The sequence below is a fragment of the Stegostoma tigrinum genome, chromosome 8 (assembly GCF_030684315.1).
Source record: "Stegostoma tigrinum isolate sSteTig4 chromosome 8, sSteTig4.hap1, whole genome shotgun sequence".
Taxonomy (NCBI): domain Eukaryota; kingdom Metazoa; phylum Chordata; class Chondrichthyes; order Orectolobiformes; family Stegostomatidae; genus Stegostoma; species Stegostoma tigrinum.
The window spans coordinates 99,976,954-99,991,889 of NC_081361.1; the positions used below are offsets into that span (position 1 = coordinate 99,976,954).

At 44.0% G+C, this 14,936-nt stretch overlaps 1 protein-coding gene across 2 annotated transcripts in view; it reads right to left on the minus strand.

Annotated features, from left to right (window-relative positions):
• Nucleotides 1-305: 305 nt before the first annotated feature.
• Nucleotides 306-14,936, minus strand: part of ddah1 (dimethylarginine dimethylaminohydrolase 1) — a 147,403-nt gene continuing 132,772 nt past the window's right edge. For both annotated transcript variants that reach the window (XM_059648172.1, XM_059648171.1), the window contains exons 5-6: nucleotides 3,720-3,863; nucleotides 306-1,209 (exon numbers count right to left, since the gene is read on the minus strand). In XM_059648172.1, coding sequence (XP_059504155.1) covers nucleotides 1,099-1,209; nucleotides 3,720-3,863 — 255 coding nt within the window. In that variant the 3' untranslated portion in view covers nucleotides 306-1,098. The remainder of the gene's footprint in view (nucleotides 1,210-3,719; nucleotides 3,864-14,936) is intronic.

Here is a 14,936-nt window from a genome sequence, read left to right on the forward strand (position 1 = left end):
GTTGAAATATTTAAACACCGTTAAATAATATAGCAATCATCTCACTGTTAAAAGGGTGTTTGGTGAGAGGAATCGGAAAAGACTGTTGCAGTTTGATTACAGAAGTGGCTAAGATTGGTGTAAAATGCATGGATGCATGTGATGAGAAAGTCATTTGGAAGCATAATTAATTTTGAACAGACAGTCCTTTTCGTAAAACAGCAGCCTGCTTGCAATGTTGCTTTGAATGCATATTTCTTTGAAATTATGAATATGAGTTTCAGTATTGGGTGGTATAAGTTAAAATGGACCAAACACATTCAATGTAGCATTGACAATGGCTTTTATTTCATTCACATGAAGCAGATGAAGAACACAACAAGCAATCAAACTTGACCACAGTGAGAACTGGCAATGCTTTGCAGCAAACTGAAGACAGAGATGCCTTTGACACACACACTGGGCAAACAAGTTAGTCTGACTTAAACAGAACCATTTCCCCAAGTAAGATCTAAGGCAAAATGGAACTGGATCTTTTAGAATTATTCATTAAGATCTGTGCAATGTCAAAGGAGGTTGTGGAATGCAAACGGAGGAGACCGTTTAAGGCATGCAAGTTGCCAAGCGTTGTATTCCAAAACTGGTGCTGTGAAATATTAACTAGCAATTTTTTAATTCGTGGGAGAAAGAAGGAAGCTGCCTACAGAATCAAAATAAAGAAAACCTAATCCTCACTTATAAAACAATCACCTCTGCAGTATCGAAATAAAAACTCTAATAATTCTCTTATATGATTAGATTCACCCTTTTAACATCTGAATATATATATATGCATACATACACAAACATATATATATATATATATCTTCATCAGAGTTTCTAAGCAGTTCATTCAAAGAAAACGAAGTTATACATAGTTTTAATCACAAGGTGACAGTAATAGTCTACTCGAGCCCAGCCTTACAAAACAGAGCGTTCAGAGCATAGTGGAAGAGAAGGGTTTAGAAGAACTAATGTAAAGATTGTAATTTCAGAATAGGTTCAGTTATATAGTAATCACATTATTGCCAATCTAAAGAAATATCCCTTTCTTGTTAGAAAACAAAGGAACTCCATATTTCAAGTGCATTTGTTGAGAAGGATGGAGCAGCAAGTGAGACCTCCATCAACCTTGGCCAGTTCAGTGTTGGTGACTGGAATCAACGTGTAGTCCTTCAGTTTCTCAAATTCCTGGGAGGACAAAACAGAGGTGAAGTGTTTAAAATCTTCTCCAACTCACAGGTCGCCATTTGTATCACTGAGACTTTTTGTCTTGCACCAATCAGGACTAACACAAGAATGCCAAATTACAAATTTCCCAACAGAGCCAAGGCTAACAGAGAGCTTCAAAAAGACCAGAAGCTGGAAGTGCTTCAATCCCCCTGAGTTTCTACAGTGACGTTTCAACACTTGGTCAGGGTGATCTGCTCGATCTATGAAAACAGTCAACAACAGATTTTGAGAAATATATCTTTATTCAAAGTGACAAGTTTGAGGGTGTGCCAAACAAATCAATGGAAAGAAGAGTGCTCAGGTGAAGGGGAAGTGATGGCTTCTCAGGGGACTATTAATCCAGAGAATGAGATAATGTTCTTGAGTTCAAATCCTGCCACAGCAGATGGTGGAATTTGCATTTAATAAACATTAAGAGTGTAATGATGACTGTGAATTGTCGCATCTAGGAATTCTCACAAGTTCTAATTTCACTTATATTTGCATTGCAAGCAAAACAAAAAGATAGCAATAACATCAATTTCATTCCCATCACTACAATATCTCAACATCATTCCTGTCACCCGATGTTCCTTGGTCTGTTTGATGACATAGGGTTCAAACAAAGAAATTGAGCCAATTCTCACAAAGAAAAGTTTTTAAAGTTACTCAAAGCTGCCATTCAGTTAATATGCAAACATATAAATACAGAAAACAAATGGCATGTCTGACAGCATTTTGAAAAAATGCCAAGTGAGACAAAAATAGTTTACTTCTTACAAAATGGAGATAACAGAGTGTGGAGCTGGACGAACACAGCAGGCCAGGCAGCATCAGAGGAAAAGGGACCCTCAACCCCTCAGCTAGCTGACTCCAGCTCCTCACTGTGTTATCTCTGACTCCAGCTTTGGCAGTTCTTACTATCTCCTGCTTACAAAATTCCCTCATTCCCAAAGGTGATATCTGAAAATCTTTCTGAGTGATTCATCTCTGTACTGCGTTTTGTTTCATTTACTTCAATTATTTGCAAGTCTTTCATTTTATTACCAAATGCATAGCCATAGCTTGTCTACCAAGGCTGGACTGTGGGTCTAAGCTTGAGGATCTTCAAAGAACTGGCAGACATATGATGGGCCGATTGGCGACTTTTTATATGGTGAGGTACTATGATTTCATTGGGAAAAGATCACAGCTGCTGCGTAACAATTCTTCTTTGTATTTATTCAGTGGGAACACCGTCAATAATAATCTAAAAACTCTCGACATTGAACAATGTACAGGGATGAGGGACAGGAGCAGGGGGCTGCGATTGGTGGGAGAGTATTTGCATCTAAAGAAATCACAGGCCTCTTTCAGTCCTGCAGACTTCACGATTTTAACTTGATAGCACAGACTTATCCTGGATTGTAGTTTTTTAATAATAACAAGGAAACTTAAGAACCAAAATGCACTGAGGAAGGGTCACTGAACCCGAAACATTAACTCTGATTTTTTTTCTTCACAGATGCTGCCAGATCTGCTGAGCTTTTCCAGCAACTTCTGTTTTTGTTCTTGGTTTACAGCATCCGCAGTTCTTTTCGGTTTTTAACCTTAAGAACCATTTTGTTCCCCTTACTTGAGGTGAGATATGTTGTATTGGAGGCAATTCATAGCAGGTTCAGTAAATTGATTCAAGAGATGAGGGGTTTGTCTGAAGAAGAGAGATTGAACAGTTTAGGCCAAAACACAGTGGAGTTTAAAAGAACGAGAGGAGATCTACTTGAAGTATGTCAGACGCTAAAGGAGATCCACAAAGTAGACATAGGGAGAATTTTTCCTCATGTGGGGCAATCTAGAATGACAGTTCACAGTTTTAGGATAAGGAGTGGTACATTTAAATCAGAGATGAGGAGAAATTATTTCTCTCTGAGGATCGTGAATCTGTGGAATTCAATCCCCAGAGTGTGGTGGATGCTGGGACACTAAGGAAATTTAAGGAGGAGATTTTTAATTAGTAATGGGTTGAGGGGTTATGGAGAGTGGGCAGGAAAATGGGGGTGAGACAGAGATGAGATCAGCCTTGACGAATGGTCTACTGCTGATCCAAGCTCATTTTTTATTCATTCGTGGGATGTAGGAGTCGCTGGCTGGACCAGCGTTCATCTCCCATCCCTAATTGCCCAGAGGGCTGTTGAGAGTCAGATCAGGTAAGGGTGCCCCTAAAAGGCATTAGTGAACAAGATGGGTTTTTATGATAATTGATAGCAGTTTCACGGTCATCAATAGATTCTTAATTCCTGACATTTTAATGTATTCAATTTGAATGTCACCATTTGCTGCGGAAGGATTCAAAGCTGGATGCCCAGAACATAAACTGAGGCTCTGGATTAATAGCCTAGCGATAATACCACAAGGTTCTTACATAAACAGCAACTTATTGTAAAATCTCCTTTTGTGAGCAGAAGTTCTTTAAAAAGTTCACCAAAATGAGAGCAATATGTTTGGTTTACCTTAGCGCTTGCTGGAAACTCCTTAGCAGTTCGGTGCAGCAGAACATGCCCCTTCTCTGGGATGTTGAGGTAAACACAGTTTGCAGCTTCATCATCTAGCAACGTTAGCTTGTTGTAACTGTGCTCACTCATCTCCTGCATTTGCTGTTGAGTAAAGAAATTCAGTCAAACTCAGTGAACCAGCCACAGTAGAGCCACAGTTAACTGGTTTAAATCAGCAGTGACCACCTCTTCCTTTATGTGATAATCTGGTAGGAGCAGGGTAAAACTTTCCAGCCAGTTCCACAATGTCGTTTGTTCATGAACTGATCATTGGTCCAACTAAAGACAGTCAGGTCCAGTTTCTCTTCACTACTGAGAGAACTAGGTTTAAAAAATGTGTACATTTTGGTTATTACACTCTGAAATATTCAGTCATAGATTATGAAGGATTCACAGCACAGAAACAGGCCATTCGGCCCAAAAGATCTGTGCCAGTCTCTTTGCTCTGTGTGAACCTCCTCTCTTTTGTCTTTATCACACTATCAGCACATTCCTCCGTTCTTTATCACTTTATGTTTACCTGACTTTCCCTTAAATGTATCTGTACTATTCATTTAGTTGTTTTTTTTGTGGTGGTGAGTTCCACATTTTCACCAGCATCTGTAAACAGTTTCTCCTGTATTAGTTAATGGTTTTAGTAATGGCTCTTGGAGCTGGCCTCGCTCTACCAGAAAGAATGGGAATGTGAGTTTTCTTTTTCCATTGATTCACAGGATGTGCGTGTCACTAGGCAGTGTTAGTACCTAATTGCCCAGATCACCGTGGGTCTGGAGTCACATGTAGGTCAGACTAGGTACAGATGGCAGTTTCCTTCCCTAAAGGGCATTATTGAACCAGATGGGTTTTTCTAACAACTGACAATGGATTCATGGTCATCATCAGACTCTTAATTCCAGACTTTTATTGAATTCAAATTCCACCATCTGCCGTGGTGGGATTCAGACCTGGATTCCTGGAATTATATCTGGGTCACAGAAATAACAGTCCAGTGATAATATCACTGGGACTTCGTCTCCGCTTGAGTTGCAACTCAAGTTTGAAACTTCAACAGTGTTTCTTTCTCCTACCATTCCGACTTGGAATTGTATTATTAGATTTTCAGCGTCACTGGGTCAAAATCCCTGATCTCCCTCCTCTACAGTTTTGGGGATGTTACAACACCCTAACAAATGCAGCAGTTCAGCTTGAGAGCTGTACATCATCTTCTCCAGGGTAATTAGGAATGGACGATAAATATGACCCAGCCAGTGACTCCCACACTTGTCCAATGAATAAAAGAACTCATCCACTTGTATGTTTTATTTCTCCATTTTTTTTGTGCCTTCCTTCACACTGTTACGGCTACACTACTGATCTTTACCCACTCAGGAGCTTCTATTGACAGGGACACACATTAGGAGCTGACACCCTCAAACCGTTAACACGTACAATTTCAGTAACAGAAAAGCAAAATACTGCAGATGCCGGAAATTTGAAATAAAAACAGAAAATGTGAGAAATGCCCGATGGATCTGGTGAGATCTGTGGAGAGAGAAACAGATTTAATATTTTGAGTCCCGTGACTCTTCTTCACAACCAAACGGTGGTAATGGGTTTAGCCGATCGAAAGGATGGCATGGGAAACAAGGGGAGGGCTCAGAGAGCAACGAGGGCAGGAGAGAATACATTACATTAAAGATACTATTGAACAAAATGCACAGGGAGAGTGACAGTTTTAGCAATGAAACAAAGCATTGATCCAGCGTGTGCGTTAACGACAGAACAATGAACAACTGTGTCTGACAGTAAAACATACGGAGACAAGATTCAAACCATTAAGCATTTGTTGCCTCAAATTGTCGAACTCAATACTGGAGAGATTTCCATATTTTAGATGTTGATAATTCCCAATAATATGCCTCCAATGTCAAGATTATTCAGCTTGTCAATTGTTTTTATTTATATTTTTGCCTCACCAATTACATTGCATCCTCTCATTCTCCACCACTGCTACATTTCACCAAAATAATTCGCAGCTCTTACCGTTCCTAGAAAGAGTAATAATTTTTTATAATGGAATCCCTAGAATTTGGAAACAGGCCTTTCAGCCAACTGGCCTTCTGACATCTTACCCAGAAACATGCTCCTGCTATATCCCTGCATTTCCCACAGCTAACACACCTAGCTACACATCCCTGGACAACGCACCAAACATGCACATCTTCAGACTATGGGCGGGAACCGGAGCACCCGGAGAAAACCCACTCAGATGCAGGGAGAATATACAAACTCCACACAGAAAGTCACCTGAGGGTGGAATTGAACCTGGGTGCCTGGCACTGTGAGGCAGCAGAGTTAACCACTGAGCCACTGGGAGCTATTTGCTTAAAGCCACTGCCAAGTCTTCATTTTCCAGAGAATCATAGAATCCCCAGAGTGTGGAAACAGGCCATTCAGCCCAGTGAGTCCACACTGACCCTCCAAAGGGCATCCCACCCAGACCCAACCCCTTCCCCTATCTCAGTAACCCTGCATTCCCATGGCTAACTCACTGAACCTACACAACCTTGGACACTCTGGGCAACTTAACATGGCCAGTCCACCCAACCTGCACATCTTTGGAGTGCAGGAGGAAACCCACGCAGACGCAGGGAGAATGTGCGGACTCCAGACAGACAACAAATAATTTTTGTGTCTCGGTGTGAGTAATGGTCTACCTCTCTTGAATGATTGTTCACACAGCGTATTTGGGATGCTGTTAGCATCCTGGAGTGAATGAACGGAGATTCACAGAGGCTGGGGTTGGAAAACTGGTGCCGGGGAAATTCTCTCAGGAAGTTTTTTTGTTTGCTTATGAGCGGTGTCAACATAGCTCCGGCTCATTGGCACGGAGCAAATCTTGCTGAGCTCTTCAGTGGAATGTATTCATGGCTGGGAGTGGATACCGGCTCAAATCCCTAGCTCAACATTGCAAGAATCTGCCAACTCGTCTGGTTAGGAAAGATATTGAAATTGTGGACATTTTTGTCTTTAAAATGTATTCAGGCATTCAGTCACATTGCAGGCATTGCTGACTGGGTCATCATTTTTCACCTATCCTGAATTGCTCAGAAGAAAGAGATGGTGACTTGCCTACTTGCATTTAGTTAAGCAGCTTGCTGGGTCATTTCGGAGGGCACTGCTGTGGGCAGGAGTCACGTGTAGGCCAGGTGAGGGTATGGGTGGCAGATTTCTCTCCCTGAGCCAGAAGGTTTTTACTGTGAGCCACCGTGACAGAAACCAGTAGCTGGACATTACAAGGGGTGTTTCTGCTGGGTTGTAGGGAACTGGCAACTCACTGATCACACAGGAAGAAATCATTAAGGGTCAACTGAACTGGTTAACGGGCCTAATCTGTGGGCTCTAGTAGCTCAGTTGGCTGGATGGCTGGTTAGCAATGTAGAATGCTGCCAACAGCGTGGGTTCAATCCCCACATGGGCTGACGTTACTGTGACGGGCTCTCCTTCTCAACCTCTCCCCTTGCCTGAGGTGTGGTGACCCTCAGTTAAACCCTCACCGATCTTTAATGAGAAGTGGCCCACCAAGTTTTTTGTTACATTCATTAACAGGATGAGGGTATCGCTGACTAGGCAGCATTTATTGCCCATCCCTAATTGCCCAGAGGGCAGGTGAGAGTCAACCACATTGCTGTGGGTCTGGAGTCACATGTAGGACAGACCAGGTAAGGATGCCAGTTTCCTTCCCTAAAGGGCATTAGTGAACCAGATGGGTTTTTTCAACAATCGACAATAGAGTCACAGTCATCGTTAGATTCTTAATTCCAGATATTTTATTGAATTCAAATTCCACCATTTGCCGTGATGGGATTCAAACCTGGGTCCCCATATCTGGGTCCCTGGATTAACAGTCCAGTGACAATGCCACTAGGCCATTGGCAATGTTACCCTACTGACTGAAATATGGCCTTGCCTCGCCCTTCCACTAATATGGTGACTGTGGGCAGGCCAATTCCTTTTCTGAGATGTGCTGTCACATTTGGAGCATGCTTCAGGTCTGGAAGGTAGCAGTCTCATTAGCCCATCACCACCAATACTTCAAAACCCAATCCCTCAACTGTGCTGTGGCGCACCAGCCCTTCCTCCCCAGAGACACCCCTTGGGTCCCATCAATCCCAGCAGTGCCCACTACGGACATCCAACACCAGCAGAGGGCAGGGCTGATTCTTATGTGACATTGCTCCTGTCTGTCCCTGGGTCAGTAACACTGCGATAATGCAAAGGTAACTTTCACTGCCTGAGGAAGTGATGCCATTTTTGTCCCTATGTCTGTATGACATCACTGACAATGTGGAGCACTCCTCAGCATTAACCTTTTCCGCACCTTTCAGCCTCATGCAACACAGTTCCTACATCATCGATAATAAAATGTGAGGCTGGATGAACACAGCAGGCCAAGCAGCATCTCAGGAGCACAGATGCTGCTTGGCCTGCTGTGTTCATCCAGCCTCACATTTTATTATCTTGGGATCTCCAGCATCTGCAGTTCCCATTATCTCTCTCCTACATCATCGACTTTTCTTTGTGCAACGATGGGTCATAACAGTCATCTCAAGGCAGGCCAAGAGACAGCACGTTAATAAGCAGAGCTCCAAAAAGAGCGCTGTGAGATAACGCCAGCAAGAGAAAAAGACAGAGACAGGGAGAGAGTCAACTGGGAGCTCAAGATGGTAAACCAGCTGGGGATGGTCGCATTGAACCAGGCCATATCCTGCGGTGCCGTTAACGTGAAATAAAACAGTCTTCACTCCCTCCCAGAATCTGCACATGTAAGTAAAACTTCTAACTATTCGACTACAGAAGCCACCACACCCATTAAATTCTGACTTCACGTTTTACATCAGAAAGAAAATCTTTCAACAAGTAACAGCCCCACCAGGATACCGGACTGTTCTTACCTCCATCTTTAGAAGTTTTTTTTTGTCCAGACCTACTTTGATCTTCGCCTCTTTATATTTTATTAACTCAGTTTTTACTTAATAACTCTCAGCAACAGTTGTATGATAACTCAGCATTTATCGTGTGTAAGATGTAAGTTCTGTCAATCAGTGTTTAAATTGGAACTCTTAAAAAAACCTACAAGGAGGATCAGTTAACTCTAGCAGGTGCCCCATTATGAATATCCAACTTGTAGCTGCCTGTATTTACGAGCATAATCCTACACAGAGCCGTGTGGAGCAGAATCCCAAAGACCAAACATACAAATGTTTCCTCCTACTCACAAGTGGCTATTTTATATTGTCTTTCATTGTGTTCAGGCAATCAACTTGCAAACTCACTCAAGGACAGTACCCATTTGTAACCTGGGCACTGCCTGTTCATATTCTCACAAACCACTCTCACATGGTCAAAGTCCAGCTTCCCGATATCTGAATATTTGGCCAAAACTGTAGGGACTTAGGAGCAAGCCTGGGGCATTTGAGCATTCGAGCCTGCTCTGCTATTTAATAACATAAAAGCTGATTGTGTTGTAGTCTCCGCTTTGCCGTCCTGTATGCTCCCCATAATCTTCGACTCCCCTGACTATCAAAACAATCTATCTAACGCAGACTTGAATAAATTCAATGACAGTAATGATTAAGAGAGAAGATTATCACACAAGAGAAATATGCACCAGTTACAATCCATGAACCTCTTTCAGAATTCTGGGGAAATAAACTTGCATTCTTTCCCCCCAAAGAGCCCTCACTGTTGCTTGGTCAAAACAAGGTCAACTAATTCTTTCCAGAAACTAAACTGGACAAACAGGCAAGAAGCTGATCCCTACACACAGAATGGGTCTACAATTCCTGCTGTTTCTTTGTGCCTGCGCCTCTTTCTACAGTGCCACCGCATCTGCAAGGCAGATTGAATAGCAAGAAGCATCAGCTGAGTGTTCCCTCTCAGTCTTTGTTTGTGTAGGAATGGCTGGCTTCCAAGAACAGGCGTGTTTTCGGGATCTCCTGGACAGTTCAGATGAATGGAAGCTGTTCATTGAGTGCAGCAGATGTCACTGCTTTCTGGATGGCAGGGGAGTTTAAAAATAAATCAGGGTTATAAAAGTCAGTGCAGTAAGGTGGGGCTTGCCCGTGGTCAATGATGTATTGGCAGAGGTGTGGTACAACCTGCTGTCTGGCTGTTCCCCTTCCCAACAGTGGAACAGGCAATTAAAAATAGAAGGGAAAGATGGCTGTCTCTGTAATGCTGTGCAGCACAGTAGTGGTGTCGGTCTGGGTATGGATTAGCTGCAATAACCTATACAGTATCTTCAACATAAGGAAGGTTCTGGGGCAATGTTCCTGTTCGCTAATTTGATCCCCAGTCAGTCAGTGAAGGATGAAACCGGACGCAAGTATTTTCTTCTGATTTATGTGTTTATTTACAGAATGCAGCACAATTATTATCTGTTTCCTACCCATTAGCCCAGCGACCAGCCGTGTTATAGAAAACACACAAAACAAAGATACAAATTGCCCCTTCAAAGGGCACTGGAGCATAAGAGAAAGCCCCGAGAGGAACTTACTCATTCAAATACAAATCAGAATTGGAGGGGCTGTGAGCCAGCCTCTCTTTCCAAGCGCTAATTCTGTTCACCTGTGCATCTTAATGATGTACTTTATGTCACACTGCCACTGCTTCTGTATATGTTCTTCAGATATCCCAAAAAGCTTCGCAGGACAATGATCAAACAAAATTCAACACCAAACCACAGAACATAGAACATTACAGCGCAGTACAGGCCATTCGGCCCTCAATGTTGCGCTGAAACCAATCTGAAGCCCATCTAACCTACGCTATTCCGTTATCATCCATGTGCTTACCCAATAACCATTTAAATGCCCTTAAAGTTGGCGAGCCTACTACTGTTGCAGGCAGGGCATTCCACGCCCTTACTACTCTCTGAGTAAAGGACCCACCTGTGGCGTCTCTCCTATATCTATCACCCCTCAATTTAAAGCTACGTCCCCTCATGCTAGCCATCGCCATCCGAGGAAAAAGACTCTCAGTGTCCACCCTATCTAATCCTCTGGTCATCATGTATGTCTCTACTAAGTCAACTCTTAGCCTTCTTCTCTCTAACGAAAACAGCCTCAGGTCCCTCAGCCTTTCCTTATAAGACCTTCCCTCCATACCAGGCAATATCCTGGTAAATCTCCTCTGCACCCTTTCCAATGCTTCCACATGCTTCTTATAATACGGCGACCAGGACCATATAACAACAGTTACCAAATGCTCAGAACACTGTAAATCCACTGTAAAAGTTACAGTAATAGGCCATTCGGCCCCTCAAGCCTGCTCCACCATTCAATAGGATCACAGATGATCCGACATTCCTCATGTCTACTTCCCTGAGTTTTCCCTGTAGCCCTTAGATTCGTAACATGTGCTTTAGCTTTCTTCCCACAGATGCTGCCAGGCCTGCTGAGTTTCTGCTTCTGTTACCATGGTAAAGAATGGAGAGCAGGATCTTGGGCAGATCACAACTCCTCTGCCAAAAGGGATCCTCAGATCAAACATGGTGTCTCTCACCCTCTCACTGAACTGAAATCAATTCACTCAGAACCAAGTCCAAACTGAACTGGGGACTTACATAGAACATAGAACATTACAGCACAGTACAGGCCCTTCGGCCCTCGATGTTGTGCCGACCTGTCATACCGATCTCAAGCCCATCTAACCTACACTATTCCATGTACGTCCATATGCTTGTCCAATGATGACTTAAATGTACTTAAAGTTGGCGAATCTACTACCGTTGCAGGCAAAGCGTTCCATTCCCTTACTACTCTGAGTAAAGAAACTACCACTGACATCTGTCCTATATCTTTCACCCCTCAATTTAAAGCTATGCCCCCTCACGCTCGCCGTCACCATCCTAGGAAAAAGGCTCTCCCTATCCACCCTATCTAACCCTCTGATTATTTCCTGAAGGTCAGTGTGTACCTTAGTCACAGGCTAAGTACTAGTTCTGCCAGGGATTTGGGCAAATTTGCTTTGCTGAAAGAAAGATAATTTTGAACATGAATTAGGCCACCTCTTCTCAAACTGCTGTTCCAAGATTAAGAGCCAGCAGATTATGAGAGATGTCAGTTTACTCAGAGCTGGACCAGCTCCAGTAAAAACCAGCTGCTGAGCATAAATCCTACCATAGCAATCTGGAGAGCTTAGCTACATCATTCACTGATGCCCAGTGTCTTCCTGATAGTGGTGGGAAGGTACATGAACTGGAAACAAAACATTCAATGCTTCAGACAAGGGGGAATGCAGACTGAAATAAGAAAGAACACACACAAGGTTGTATTTAACTATAGTTACGACAAAGAGATTTGGAAGAGTGTGGAGGACAAATGCACAGTGACTCCCACCACCACCGACATCCAATTCAAAATTCTCACATTATTAATTTCTATTCCAAGCCAAGTCCAGCAGAAGTCCGTTAAAGAAATTTCCTCATTGTGGGTTTGACTGACTTTCATGGAACTCAGCCTTATTTAAGATATTGCTTCATCGCACAGCTGTTAACAATTCTTCTGTTATTTATAAACGTCCGTCCCCTTGGCGGATAAAAGATTATCCGATTTATTTTGTTATATCTTTTGCCTTTGTCCTTGTTCCCTTCCTGTAACTGGAGCTGCATTTTACTAGCACCCTGGTGAGATGCTGTTGTCTGGGCGAGGATGAGGGATGGTGCGTCACATGGTATGGAAAGGCAGGAACAAGGTGCCCATCAACTTCTGTGCCAGGACATTCTGCCAGCAATATCATGGGAATGTTTGATGGGGCTGGCATGGAGAGAGCTTTACTCTGTATCTAACCCTGTGCTGTCCCTGTCCTGGGAGTGTTTCACAGGGTGCAGTGTAGAGGGAACTTTACTCTGTATCTAACCCCGTGCTGTCCCTGTCCTGGGAGTGTTTCACAGGGTGCAGTGTAAAGGGAGCTTTACTCTGTGTCTAACCCTGTGCTGTCCCTGTCCTGGGAGTATTTCACAGGGTGTAGTGTAGAGGGAGCTTCACTCTGTGTCTAACCCTGTGCTGTCCCTGTCCTGGGAGTGTTTCACAGGGTGCAGTGTAAAGGGAGCTTTACTCTGTATCTAACCCCGTGCTGTCCCTGTCCTGGGAGTGTTTCACAGGGTGCAGTGTAAAGGGAGCTTTACTCTGTGTCTAACCCTGTGCTGTCCCTGTCCTGGGAGTGTTTCACAGGGTGCAGTGTAAAGGGAGCTTTACTCTGTGTCTAACCCTGTGCTGTCCCTGTCCTGGGAGTGTTTCACAGGGTGCAGTGTAAAGGGAGCTTTACTCTGTATCTAACCCCGTGCTGTCCCTGTCCTGGGAGTGTTTCACAGGGTGCAGTGTAAAGGGAGCTTTACTCTGTGTCTAACCCCGTGCTGTCCCTGTCCTGGGAGTGTTGAATGGGGAACAGTGTAGAGAGAACCAGCCCGCCTTCCTCCCACAGCCCTGGCCACACTGATTGACTGGCGGCTAGAAAATGGCAGCAGCTCCAATGATATTTATTGAGCCAGGCCGAGAATGCATCTGAGCTACCGGCAAAGTCAATGCAGAGCCACTTGCCACTCTTCAGCCTGTTACCAGGATGTGCAGAATTGGACTCCATCAGAATTGGGGGAAACTTGCACAACAAAAAGAAATTGAAAAATTGCCCAATGTTCAGCACCATTCGCCACTGCTCAGATTCCGAAGCAGTCTGTGTCCAAATGCAACAAGATCGGGACAGTATCAGGCTTGGGCTGACAACTGGCAAATAACTGCAGATGCTGGAGTCTGTGGCAGTACAGTGAGGAGCTGGAGGAAGGCCAGGGAGCAGCACAGGAGCAGGGAGGTCGATGTTTCTGAAACAGCAGCTTTCCTGCTCCTCTGATGCTCCCTGACCAGCTGTGTTCCTCCAGCTCCACACTGTGTTCACTCTGAATTGGCAGGTAACATTCACACCACACAAAAGCCAGGCTATGACTAGGAATGTGAGTGTCAGGAATGTGAGCGTCAGGAATGCGATGGAATACTCCCCACTTGCCCGGAAGGGGCCAATTCCAACAACGCTAAAGAAGCTCAACACCATCCAGGGCAAAGCAGCCCCCAACTGACTGGGATAACAAAGTGTGGGGCTGGATGAACACGGCAGGCCAAGCAGCATCTTAGAAGCACGAATGCTGACATTTTGAGCCTAGACCCTCTCCGCTATCTATCTTCGGTCCGCCTCCCTCCCTCTCCCTATTAATTCCAGAACCCTCACCCCATCCCCTTCTCTGATGAAGAGTCTAGGCCTGAAACGTCAGCTTTTCTGCTCCTGAGATGCTGCTTGGCCTGCTGTGTTCATCCAGCTCCACACTTTGTTATCTCGGATTCTGCAGCATCTGCAGTTCCCATTATCTCTGACCCCAAATGACTGGCACCACATTCACAAGCATCCACTCCCTCTACCACTAATGCTCAGTAGCAGCTGCATGTACCATCTACAAGATGCACTGCAGAAAATCCTTAATCCACAACCACTTCCATCTCGAAGGACAAGGGGAGCAGATACATGGGAACACCACCTCCTGTAAGTTCCCCTCCAAGCCACCCATCATCCTGTCCTGGAAATATATCATTGTTCTTTCACCGTTACTGGGTCAAAATCCTGGAATTCCCTTCCTAAGGGCATTGTGAGTCCACTTTTGGGGTGGACTGCAGTGGTTCAAGAAGGCAGATCATCATCACCTTCTCTGGAGCAAATCAGAACATGCAATAAATGTTGGCACAGTCAACGATGCTTACATCCCATGAGTGATATTTTGAAGAAAGACCCTGTACAACAATACCCTATATAACAACATAAGTTCTGGTCCCTGGCTAATGGACTGAATCTCTATTGTGCCTTATCATCCCATTGCCATCATGCCTTTCTGGTCAGTTGTTTGATCCTGCCTTTATATAGCACCATTCCTGAGTGTGGTGCTTGTAGCCATCGTAATGCTATTGAATTGTTGTCAATATTGCTATTGTGTAAAACTAGAGACTGGGAGAGACGTGCAGAAATGATTCTTCATATGCAGTGTGACAATACAGTAATGTGGAACTCTCTCCCACAAAGCTCATTGTTCAATGTGCTGGGTAAACTCTGAGGCACCTGGGGTTTAAGGAAGCATTGAGGCATTGTGGGGAAGTG